The sequence below is a fragment of the Idiotropiscis lumnitzeri genome, chromosome 3, assembly GCF_059441095.1.
Source record: "Idiotropiscis lumnitzeri isolate Australia: NSW breed Sydney's pygmy pipehorse chromosome 3, RoL_Ilum_1.0, whole genome shotgun sequence".
NCBI lineage: Eukaryota > Metazoa > Chordata > Actinopteri > Syngnathiformes > Syngnathidae > Idiotropiscis > Idiotropiscis lumnitzeri.
This window is the reverse complement of record NC_142393.1, coordinates 29,652,478-29,664,389: the sequence shown is the minus strand read 5'-3', so window position 1 is coordinate 29,664,389 and position 11,912 is coordinate 29,652,478. Positions and strand designations below refer to the sequence as shown.

General features: G+C 43.1%; 2 protein-coding genes across 8 annotated transcripts in view; both read right to left on the bottom strand.

The window, feature by feature from the left end:
* Positions 1 to 1,251: 1,251 nt before the first annotated feature.
* On the bottom strand, positions 1,252 to 5,987 carry LOC148340757 (uncharacterized). 2 transcript variants are annotated; one of them, XM_088291317.1, is made up of 6 exons: positions 5,581 to 5,987; positions 5,309 to 5,437; positions 5,098 to 5,225; positions 4,841 to 5,002; positions 2,553 to 2,779; positions 1,252 to 1,758 (listed from the first exon to the last, which is right to left on the bottom strand). In XM_088291317.1, exons 1-6 carry the CDS (start codon positions 5,663 to 5,665, stop codon positions 1,659 to 1,661), a joined length of 831 nt encoding a protein of 276 aa, XP_088147443.1. In that variant the 5' UTR covers positions 5,666 to 5,987; the 3' UTR covers positions 1,252 to 1,658. The 2 variants fall into 2 exon arrangements, with proteins under 2 accessions (XP_088147443.1, XP_088147444.1); XM_088291318.1 differs by having other exon boundaries at positions 5,309 to 5,416.
* Positions 5,988 to 6,240: 253 nt separating this feature from the next.
* LOC148340756 (FERM and PDZ domain-containing protein 4-like) overlaps positions 6,241 to 11,912 on the bottom strand; it is a 46,563-nt gene continuing 40,891 nt past the window's right edge. For all 6 annotated transcript variants that reach the window (XM_088289167.1, XM_088289165.1, XM_088289166.1 and 3 more), the window contains 3 exons: positions 11,713 to 11,851; positions 10,386 to 11,363; positions 6,241 to 10,299 (listed from right to left, as the gene is read on the bottom strand). In XM_088289167.1, the coding sequence (XP_088145293.1) occupies positions 7,100 to 10,299; positions 10,386 to 11,363; positions 11,713 to 11,851 (4,317 nt within the window). In that variant the 3' untranslated portion in view covers positions 6,241 to 7,099. The remainder of the gene's footprint in view (positions 10,300 to 10,385; positions 11,364 to 11,712; positions 11,852 to 11,912) is intronic.

Sequence of the window (11,912 nt, the reverse complement as noted above, 5' to 3'; positions counted from 1 at the left end):
TTTGGGTCCCGTCCCACCGTTTAAGAATACTGGTTCAGAAAATTGAGGACTCCTCCAGTGTGTTTGATTGTTTGATAGAACATGCGTAACATCTAGGGCGTTGCTCAAATTGGCCGTTCAGTTAATCAAAATGCACAAAAAAAAACGGAGGGCTAGTGCGCACACTTGGCGTATCTATTTTATCTATATCTATCTTTAGATATCTCTCTCTTTCTCTCTCTCTCTCTCTCTCTCTCTCTCTCTCTCTCTCTCACCACCACTAACGTCGATATGGCGGGATGCATTCCGTAAAATCGGTCATGCCTGTTCTCGCTCTGTACCACACTGGAGTGGATGTCCCGAAGTGACGACGCGCGGGTCTTGGATGCTCTCTCTCTCTCTCTCTCTACAAAATATGTCGTTATACACATACACACGTTGCATTTTATTACAATTAAAATTGAAAATTTATATTTTTGTATGTGTGCAATATGACACAGTATAGCTTATAACTGAAAATAAATTGATTTGTCAAGTAGGTGTTACATGACATTAAAATCCATGAAATAGCTCTGCTTTGCCCATATTTTGGCGATTGCTGCCACTTCGTAATTGTAGTAGGGTAATGTTAGTTTTGAAATGTGGCGTAGTCCGATTTTCAGAAACGTCGACACAATGCAAGATTGTCAGTATAATGTCGTGTCCCGTATGCTCCTCCTGCAATAACTGTGACTAGCTCATGGTCAAGGCTCTCAAATCACAGCTGGGACTTTGAAGCCACAACATTCAGGTGTCATGAAAGCGTCACTTATCCAGGGTCTGGTAACATAACTGCATCTCTTATATGGTTAACAAAACATTGGCAAAGAATTTGACGCATTGTGATTCATTTATTGGAGCCAAACAAGTCAGCGCAATTCAAGCGAATGGAGAAGGCCAGGGACTCCAGGATGAAAAAAAAATGGCAACTCAGCCTGCATCTGCGTGACGAGCCAAGGATCCCCCTAGTGGTTATTTGTCGTATATGTAGAACGTAAGGGCGTAAAGGGATACTGTACATCAAAATGAGTTAACTACCATAGTAGAATTCAGTACCTGGAACGTGAAAACTCATCACATCAGAATCATGTATCCATGTGGACACAGCCAATGATTTTGGGCCCATTTTAATGGTGCATATTCAAATATTACTGGATGTACTTCCAACATGTTATGGGCCCAAATTCCAGTTTTGTGGAACGTGTCATATATAAATGGATAACTGAAACAGACTGCAGTAGAAAATATTTTTATTTAAATACTCTATTTTTCAAGTTTTCAGGTTTAACAACACCAGTGCAATCAGTAACACAATGAACATATCGAGTCAAGATCAACATATATGAACAAACATTTAGATATTACCCAAAAAAAGGAGTACACTGTATTTTTTAACATGGTCAATGCAAAGTTATAAAAACATACAAATATTCAGTTAGATTTATTCAAGCATGATGCATTAAGTGATATGGCCCAGAAACAAACAAACAAAAAATATTTAATGAGGAATTTCAGAGAAATTTTCACTCTATAACACTTGTCAAATTATGGATAATTATGTAGAACTGTTGAAAAATGAACTATTTTGCAACAAGATTTTAGGCCAGGCGGAAAAAAAAACACTCAGTGAAGTCTTCAAGTCATTTCAAGTCCATGGAGTTGTCCTCACATCCGATAATCCTTTGCAGCTTGTGAATACAAGGTACAATTGACTGGCTGTGCAACTGAGCCATTTTCATCCTGACGACAGAAGAGTGAGCCATCAATGTGACGCAAGACAATGCAGCAAAAGTCAACATTTCAAAGCTATGACTGAAACACCTGACAATGCATTTCATATTAAAATTAACCCGCAGCTGTAACCAAATACTTGGAGCACAATGTTTGAAGTTTATTTCGGAAAAGGGACATAGCAATTTATTTCAAAATAAACAAGTTTACGTGTCAAAATTCCAATTTTGCACCTCAATCAAACACATTGAAATGCAAAACTGCAAATGGGCGTTTTGTATGGGGAAAGGGCAGAGCTGGCAAATGTTCCAGAAATTCCTGAATGCAAACTTATAACATGATTGTTCAAATTAAAAAATAAATAAATAAATAACCCCTTTGCTTTGTGGTACACCCAAGCCTAAGCTCGATAGTGTACCGTATTTTCACGATCATAAGGCGCACGTAAAAGTGCGTAATTTTCTCCAAAATGGACGGGGTGCCGCATGTGTGGACCGAGTTCCAAAAATAAAGTGAGACTTTCATGAGCTCTTCGCTGGACTGACTAGGAGCATTTACTGTCGACGCGCTGCTTATATAGAGGAAAGGCGGACGAGCATTGTTTCACACAAGTCAGAGTACGCTATGACATCTTCCTTAAAAATTAAGTCTAGATAACTATCAACAACATCAAGTATTGCATCAATTCTAGTATCCTGGATACTATTCATTCCTTTGAAATTGGTATTTAATATAACTCTTCAACACACAATGAAACACAGACACGAGCCACTTTTTGGGTACGTTGGTGGCTCAGGTATTACCTTCTTAGCAGCTCGTGTCCTCTTCTTAGTGTCGGACAGTGTTGCTGAAGCGCAGTGAGGCTGTGCGCTGCCATAATGCTGTAACACTGGTCTCGCAGAGTGTTATGGCTTGCCATGTCCCACTGCGGCAGTTCGCTCGTATAACGCCACGCCAAGAGGGTGTGTTCTAACACAGCATCCCACTCTTTGTTCTGCAGAAGAACTTGGCCCCACTCTTGGCATGAAACCTGGTGTGAGGCATGAAAAGGTAAGATGTGTTTAAATTGGGACTGACCAATGCAAAACCACCTAACTAAAGAGAGAGCAAATGGTTGTTCCGAGCAAATTTATTTAGAGTGGTTTCATTATGAGAAGTACACAACACTAGGTTCATGTGCAGCCAAGGTTATCGACAACAAAAACAAACGAAATAACTAAAATAAAAAAACATTTTCGTTAGCAAAATAAAACATTTGGCTAAAACCATAACTAACTAAAATAACATTGTCTGCTCACTAAACCAACTAAAACAAACGATAATCATGTAGAAAATATCCTCCGTTTTCAACATTATTGTGAGATCAAAAATCTAAAACTTGGCGCTGCAGGATTTACGACAGTTATACAGCCGTATGGCACCTTGGCGTCCTAAGTGACGCAAGGTCTCATGAGTAGAAAACAAAAACAAAACGGCATAATGGCAAAACAAAAAAACATTTTGTATTCAGGCTAAATAAAACCAAATTAAAAATTAAATCAAGAGATAATTTTAGTTTTCTACAGGACAGTACATTATTCCAATTTTATTAATATGATTTTTGTCCTTTGTACATTGAAAAAAAATTGATTGGGCTCAAGAAAAGTGAAATATGTTTAGACATATTTCTTTTAGTTTTTAAAGGTAGTTTCATAATAGTGCAACTCAGCATAGTGTGTATTTTTAAGTCCCTTTTAAAAAGCATGAAACATTTGCACGCTAGCGCTAAACATCACACTGTATTTCATTCGTGGCTGGCTGCAGCATCACACGAGCGCGAGACCAGTATGGCAGCAATTAAAAAATAACATTTTGAATCGAAATCGGGAACTGAGAATTCAAATCAGTGAATAATGTTTAAGAAAGGCATGCATATTACGTTTCAAAAATATCAGAAGGTCCAAAAGTTGTCTAGCAGCAAGACATTTCTCTGAATACTCCGCAATAAAAAAACAATTCTTTAAGTCGGAGGAGATTTACGATCCAGTTTTTCAATAAATAAGGCAGCAACACCTTTTGAGTCTGTCCCATTACTTTGCATGACAAGCAACATTGTTGACTCATGACAGGTTTGTTGCCATTTGCGATGCGGACAGCCAAGACGCGTCGACAAATAAATGTGTTCCCGTTATATTTCACTCGGCAAAGGCTACACAAGGCAACCATCTTGCCAAGACGATCTCCATTCTTGCAAAATCTAAAGCGATTCCACAGAAACAAAAAAAATTGCTTCATCTTAAAAAACTCCTTCCTCGCTGCCATGATCTATGTTGAACTATTATAATTGGTGTTGTGCGTCGATGGAAATCTCTGGCGCTGAACAGAGATAAAGTGCACAAAAAACAAATATGAGTCTAAACTAAAATGCAAACCTGAAGAAAGATATGACCGGGTATTGGGAATTGTTTGATAAAAATTGGAGTCAAAACCATCTATAACTTAAAAATTACATTGTGTCGATGTGTGACGAACAACGATAGGCACTTAACTGGTGCATATCCACTCAATTAGATCGTGGGGCAGACACATTGACATCAATTATATACAGTAGGTGTATCATTACACTGCTATATTTTACATCACACATATAGGTGAGGCACGTGTGTGTGTGTGTGTGTGTGTGTGTGTGTGTGTGTGTGTGTGCATGATGTGACTCAAATTTGAAAATGCTCATTCAACGTCGGTTTTTAACAGCTATTTGCAGGTTATCATTGGTTTTTTTTCGCTTCTTAATTATGAGACTTTGCATTCCACCATGATAGCTATTTCATATACCAGAATCCTGTGCGAGGAGTTGCGACAATGATGCGTCACAGCGTCACAGCCCCACTGCCAGCAGGCCAAGAAAGCGCAAGGATGTCTGCACACTTAGCTGCCATAGCATCTGGGACAGAAAGGTCTTGCCAGCTATAATAAGCTTACTTTAATACAAGAGTAACCAAAATGCATTTGAATGCAAATGTTCTTGAGAAACCAAATATTTTTTTCCATTCTGACCACCTCAGGTACACTTTAAGTGCACCGTCTGGATAAACAAAAGGGTGTTACTCACTTTGAACGCCACTAGGTGGGGGTATGCCTTTCTGTAGCAGTGAGCATCCCTGTTGGAGCCAAAGCGAGAGTATGGAATGGACCTGTACACGTTGGTCTTTTTGAGTTGTAAATCCTCTTGAAGATACTTCAGGCCTGAAGTCAGAGACCGGGGTTCTTGGCTCTGTTATATCATGAAAAACAATTCAGTTAAACGATGCACCAATTAAAAGCGTTTTGAGCACCATCCTAGAAAACCCAAAGATAGAGAAATTTAACCTGCTCAACCAAGATGAGGGACCTAATTAGCTGGACGAGCTGGTGTTCCGATATCGGTGTTTGGCTTTCATCCATCTTCTTATACTGCTCCACATTGCCGCTCCTCTCGCCATCATTGAAATAAATCACTAGGTGATAGTTGCTGGTATTAGTCATACAGAACAAACGTTGCACCTCATCAGTTGAAATTAATAAATTAGTTGGCATTTACGTGGCTGCGCCGGCCTGGTGCTGGACGAGGAAGTGCTTCTGCCCCTTGGAGGTGGAGGCGCAGGCGAACGGGAACTTAAAATGTCCAGGTAAGACCGTCTAATTCCAGCTATGGCAAATGGACAAAAATCTGAGAGTAAATGCAGGGGCGCATTCACACAAAGTGACGTTTAAAAGGTGAGCCCAAAAAAAGCTATGTAACGAGTTTGCAATGTGGGGCCCAAGAGACTTTTTCGCCCCGTTAAAATTGAAATGATGCCATCCCCGACCTACCTTTAATTTTGGGCTGTGGAGCGGGTATTTCCACCAAGGCACGTCGTTGACATGCAGCACCGCCCGCCGCCGCAACCGCCGCCATGGAGAGCAAACTTTGAGCGGAGTAGCTGCTGCTAGCAAGTGATGCTATCCTTAGCAAAACTTTAAAGCCCCCGGGGCGCCCAACGAGTACTTTCTCTTTCAGTTCTCGAACCTTTTTTCAACTCAATTGGTTCAGTTTCAGTAGTCGCCTTCGAGTTCGTCGACTGTACTCCACTATAAAGCACAACTGTATAGAAGAGAAACTTCTAGACGAGCGTCGAAGTGTGAGTAGAAAACAAACTTATGTATTCTTCACAAGCACGAGACAATACTGTTTAAGCGCGCCACACGAGATGCAGCGCAGGCGCGGTTTTCTGTTTACCGGCATCTGATTGGTGGAACTAGATGCACGCGCTGAGCAGGCGGCCTATGAAAACGAATGGTCAGTTGCTTCTACTCTTCCCTGTGATTGGATGGGATGGGAGACTGGGCGTGGTCATGGGAGGTAATCAGAATTAAAAAAAAAAAAAAGCACACGATCGATCGCTACCCATACTTCTGATGTGATGTACAAACAACACATCCGACCGCAGGCAAATTTAGACATCTTATGTTATATAAACACACACGCAGAAAGACATTTAAAATATTTTCGTTTTAATAGGAGTCTGAATTATCCGTCCACCCAAAAAAGTATTGATTATTTTGTCATCAGACGTCACTGCATTAGATACATAGTGTTGAGTCAAACTTTCAAGCACAAAGGTGATTTCAAACAGATACACAAAAAGGTAAAAATAATTTTAATATAGCTAAAACAGTCTTAAAGCAAACATGGCTGAAAAGAAGTAGCATACATTTGTACAGTATCTAATATTTATAATTCTAAAAAATAAACAAAGTGATGAAATATCAAGCAGTCTTAAATTTGGTGAAATTCTACAGCCACTCTCTAACATCTCTTATATCCTTGCTCTCATATTCCAAGATCATTGGATTGAACACTGCATTTTCACATTCAGAAATACAACCTTGACTTAAGCATAGAAAAAGATATCCCTCACATTTGCATTTGTGGAATTTCAATTTCAATATCATATGCATCAGTGGCAAAAACTGCACTTAATGAACTGACTGGAATTGCTACTGCAAAACATGATTGGATCATATAAAATGTAGTGTATATATATATATATATATATATATATGAAAAATGAAAATAAATTACATAATGCACAAGTAAACAGAGTTCTACTAGGTATACATACAGCGTATCATATAAAGGTCATCAATCATATGGCTTTGTTATTATACATTGAAAAAAAATCAAGTGAGGATTGCTTTTTATTAGCATTTTTTTCAGTTAGTGATGTTTATTGTAATGACTAAAAATATACAACTCCTGCAGTAGCCTCGAAAAGAACGAGAGGATTAAAAACAGACTTCTGCTGACTGCGTAGGCCACACTTAGACCGCAAAAGGAGTAAAGGAAACTCTACTTGCTAAGCAGCGTTTTAAGAGAGCGTGTGAGTGCATTTGCGATGGCTGACATGGAACTAGAATGTCTCACCAGGGCCTTGACACTGTGCTCTCCAGGTGCTCCCACAGTTGCAACCTCAGCTGCTTTGAGTAAACAGATATAGTTCATAACGACCTCGTCTACTTTTGCAACAACTTCTCTCTGTTGGTGTGAGGCTGAGGTACTGAGTCCTTTTACGAGACACATGCAAGCTTCGCAGAGACAACATAGCACCTGGAAACTGCATGTTACAGCTAGCAGCATCTCTTCAGGACTGCTGTGAGCCTGCGCCATTCGCCGGCATGCCCGGCCTAACTCTTTGGACTCCACTGAGAGGAGTTGCTTGGAATGAGACACTTCCTGCATTGGCATTTGGACACCTCGATCACAGCGACCTATGCTGGACCTCACCAGCGCAATGAGCTCACTGGCGTCACGCCGGACGTCTGTGAAGCCAGAAGGGAAGCTGTACATGCGGTCCTTGAGGGCGTTGACTCGGGCCAGGCGGTCGCTAAAGCTCATGTTGTTAAGGACCTCACCATACAGCTGCTCTCCAGCTGCATCCACTGCTGAGCCACACGGGAAGATGGCCAAGGATGCAGTGCAGTCGTTATCTAGGTTACTTCCACCACGGCTTCGTCTTGGTGTGTCCCACTCGCTCTCATCATCTTCTCCCTCACTTTTTCGTTTAAAGAAACAGTAGCTGAAAGGTCCATTGCACCTCCAAGGACTGGTGTCCAGTTTTTGAGAGCTCTTCATTTGTTTATTGTCTTTTTGCAAAGGAAATGCCACTGAAGCCCTTCTAGTGTCTATCCTGGTGCCCGAAGACCAGCATGTGGTGTGGGTTGACACTGAGCCCTGGGAGTAACTCTTGGATAGCCTCTTCCTTGTTGGCCTCCTCTGGACTTTGGTTTCTCCTTGCTGGGGCACAGATGGTGACAAGGGCTGCTGGCTCTGGCTTCGGCTGGGCTTTTCAAACAGAACCTCCACACTGCCAGAGCTATTGGTGACATTACTAGAACTGCGTTTTAGTTCCCGGCCTCTTTGCAAGTAATTATTGAGAGGATCTATTTGTGATGGGATTGAGTTTACAGCATGAATGTGGTTCTGATTTGGCCGCGACAGGGTTGAATGCATAGCTTCCTGTGTGCAGTCGCTGGAAGCAGTGTTGCCTTGTGCTTGAATTATTACAGGAGGAGGGGGGGACTGTGGATGAAGTGGTGGGGATGGAGAAGAAATGTCAGCCATGGTACTTGTAGATATCTGCCTGGTGAAAGCTGAAGGACCCCTTCCTAGTGAGAATTTGTTGAGGTCAGCTTGCTGACCACTTAGACAAGAGGCAGAAGGTTGAAGGACTGCATGCCTTTCTCTTGGGTCTGATCTGCACCAGTCATCTGTGCCACCGCTTGGTTGGCTCCTTGAACGAGGTGGAGGTCTACCAGCGGTTCCCCCACCCTCATGGGTATTGTAACTACCTTTCTTATATAATGACAGGAACTGATCAGGGTCCATACCGCTCCTCTCAAGCTCACTTTGCAGTCCAGAAAAGGAGCTTCGTCTCTCTGCACTTGCCTGCTTCACATCTAACCGACCATTTGGGTCATGTGTTTGCATTTCAGGGCTGCGTTTAAGTTTGGCAGGAAGTGTGGCAGAGTGGTATGACTTTTGATCGTTATTCAGCAGCTGCAATGCGTTTGGGTTTACCAAATTCTGGCGAACAAAAGGGGATGATATGGAGGATGGAAGACATTGACATCGAGGGATTGTGCTGCCTCGGTTCTTGACCATTTCGACAAGCTGAGGGTTGCTTGTGATGTAGCGACGAGTGTCTTTTTTCACACCACCCCCCATGCCTGCACTGTGTAACTTTCCACCTTGGTGCATTTGGCTTACAGTTAGGTAGTTGATCAGTTGCCTGTAGGCCTCACTCCCTTCTTTTTGATTTGGCCCTTTAAAACAGGGCTTTTTGCTTGTCATTGTCTCCTTGTGTTTAGAGGGTGTGGCGGAGGAGGGTCGGCCAGGCTCAGCACCAGCAGAAGGAGTGTGAATGTTGGGCAGCATTTTTCGAACAAGGACAGGGTCTGCATGAGGGTGAAATTCCTTTGCTTGGGGGCTTTGCCCAGCTTTAGGTTCTTCATAGTTTAAGACCCTGAGTAAAGATGAGGAAGAACTTGAGATTGGGTGCCTTTGAAGGCGTTGGTGTTTTGACTCAATTGCCCCTGGACCAAGCGGTGAGTCGGTTGGGGTGGCACAGACACTGCTGTTTGCACTGCCACCAGCATCCAGTGATGAGCACAGGGAACCCTGTAGAGAACTGTGGACTTCACCTTGTAGATTTGAAATCCTTTTCGCGAGATGGTACTCGCACAAACGTGCAACACTTTGCTGTCTTGAAATGGGCTGATGGTCATTCTGTACATCGGATCCTTGCTCAGAACACACCAGTCTGTTGTTTTTATTTGGGGACAGCAACGACGCTACAACGAGATGTTCATCCTGCTCGACAGGTCTATTATCTGTAGCACACTCCCCTGGTATAGCCACGCCTAAAAGGCTATCTGAATTAGAGGAAGAGGGACGAGTAATTCGGTGATGGTCATTGGGGTGGCTGATCACATCAAGGTCCTGACCATTTGAGTTTTCTTCCAAAAACAAGTTGTGTCTTCTTTGGCTTCCTCCTTGACCGCAGAATGAAGTACGCTGATTATTCTCAAGACGAAGGGTTCCACGGCTCCCACCTCTATCCCCTTCCCTTGTGCTAAACGTGTTATACTTCCTGCTTGAGTCTGCAGACTTTTTGTGATGCTTGCCACCTGGCGTTGTGGAGCTTGGCCGCTGAAGAGTGGAGGAAAGATTTGTCCCTCTCTGGAAGTCTGGCTGCAATGATGCGTCCAAATGTGGGCTCCGTCTTGGAGGGACAGCAGGTGGTCGGAGGTGCTGTGGACTACGGGACTTCTTTAGAGTTGTTCCTTCAGTGCTGGGTGAAACAGGAAACTCTGTTTTCTCCTCAAGTAAAGGCTGGTACCCTTCTCTCGTGGCCACCAGAAGGCGCATGTGGCTCTCACTGAGTCGATGACAAGCAGCCAGCTCAGAGAGTTCTGTCATTTCTGATGAGTTTGTCTCATTTCCTGAGTCTGAGGAAGACTGTGGGCTAAAGCCTCGAGATGTGTAAACACCTACAAAAGAAGTTGAGAGCGAGAGTGATTTTATACAGGTGGCACATGCAGAAATGATTGATGATTCTGGATATAAATCAACAGACCTGCATTGTTCCTGCTGGGTGGTGGACGAGGTGGTGGACGCCTCTGTTCAGAGACAGACAATGCTTCAAGTGCCTGCAGAGTGTTTATGACCGTGTTCTCCAGCTTCCTCTTTCCCTCGCCTCCTCCCTCCTCATGAGTAGGTATGGCATCAATTAATGAGACTGGAATATCATCGTTGTCGCGCGGACTCAGAAGCTTTCCCTCCGGCACAACGTCCTCATCTGAACTGTCACGAAAGCCTGGTGGCGGGGCTGCAATTGCGAGGTTAAGCGTCTGCAGCAGCGAGTCGTCCTCATCGTCATCAACCGCGTCATCCCCCTCAGGTGGAGGCAGCGATGTAAGGTCAATGATGTCATCGGTAGGCCCGGAAAGCATGAGAAAGGAAGCTTTGCCCGCTGCAGTGGCCACTCCTTCTCCTGCGTGTGTGTCACCCATTGGTGTTCCTCCAGTGGAGTCTTCTTCACAAGAAGCCTCGTCCTCATCCTCCGCATCGTCCGTTGTGTCTCGATAAAACAGGTCTCTTAACAGTGGCTCCTCACCCCCCTCCCCACTTATTATGTTGCTATAGACATGTGTCAGATCACTGAAGTGAAATGACTGTGCTCCAAAGTCGGTATTTTGCAAGTAGTTTGGTCTGTTCTCAGCTTCCTCAGCACTCTCCTGAAGCTGTTCATAGACTAACCCCCGGGGGTTGCTCAACGGTGGGTCGGCTCCAAAAATAAATGACACTTTGGCACTACGCGGTGAGTCTTGAGGTTTGTGTCTGGTCGAGGGGGGAAGAGGAGGTGGCACTGGACTCTGGGTCTGAAGATCTCTGTCAGGGTTTTGGGATTGGTGGAAGTAGGGATAGAGGTTGTTTTCTCTCGGCCCATTGTCTGAGTATTGAGAGTCACTGTAAAGGTTTGCCTGGCTCTGTGATAGCTCTTCGCTGTCCCCAAAAGATGTGCTGTATGGCCACTCAAGGACACGATCCTGACCTGTAGATGAAATGTTTACAATTCACGTGTTTTACGAAGCAGGGCTTGTAGCCCACAACAATCATTTAAATGTTTTAAGGAAGTAGAAGTACAGTAAAATTTAAAAATATATTTTTGCTACAGCTTCCTATTGATATTAGGTTTATGTTGGCGACACACACAAAGGATCTAATGGGAAAAAAAAGTTTTTCCCCTCCATTACTTTGCAAAATAATCCAATCAATTGTAGGCGATTGAAAACTGCAGCTTCAATCTCTAAGAGAATTTGTTACTTTTTATTAGAAAATTGTCTATCAAACTTAACGAGGATTATGACAATTGTATGTTTCCCTTTGCAATCACGACTTACTGTTGTCATCTCCTCCAGAGTTGCTGCAGTGGACCATGTTGAAGATAGATCTCCTTGAGTCCACTAGGAGGCGATAGTAGCCTGCTGTAAGACAGGCCAGATTCATGGCGTCACTTGACTCCATGATGAGTGTGATGGGCTTTTAAAGGGCAGAATTGGAGATAGAAGGAACAAAAAAGAAGAAGCAAAAACGAAACAAA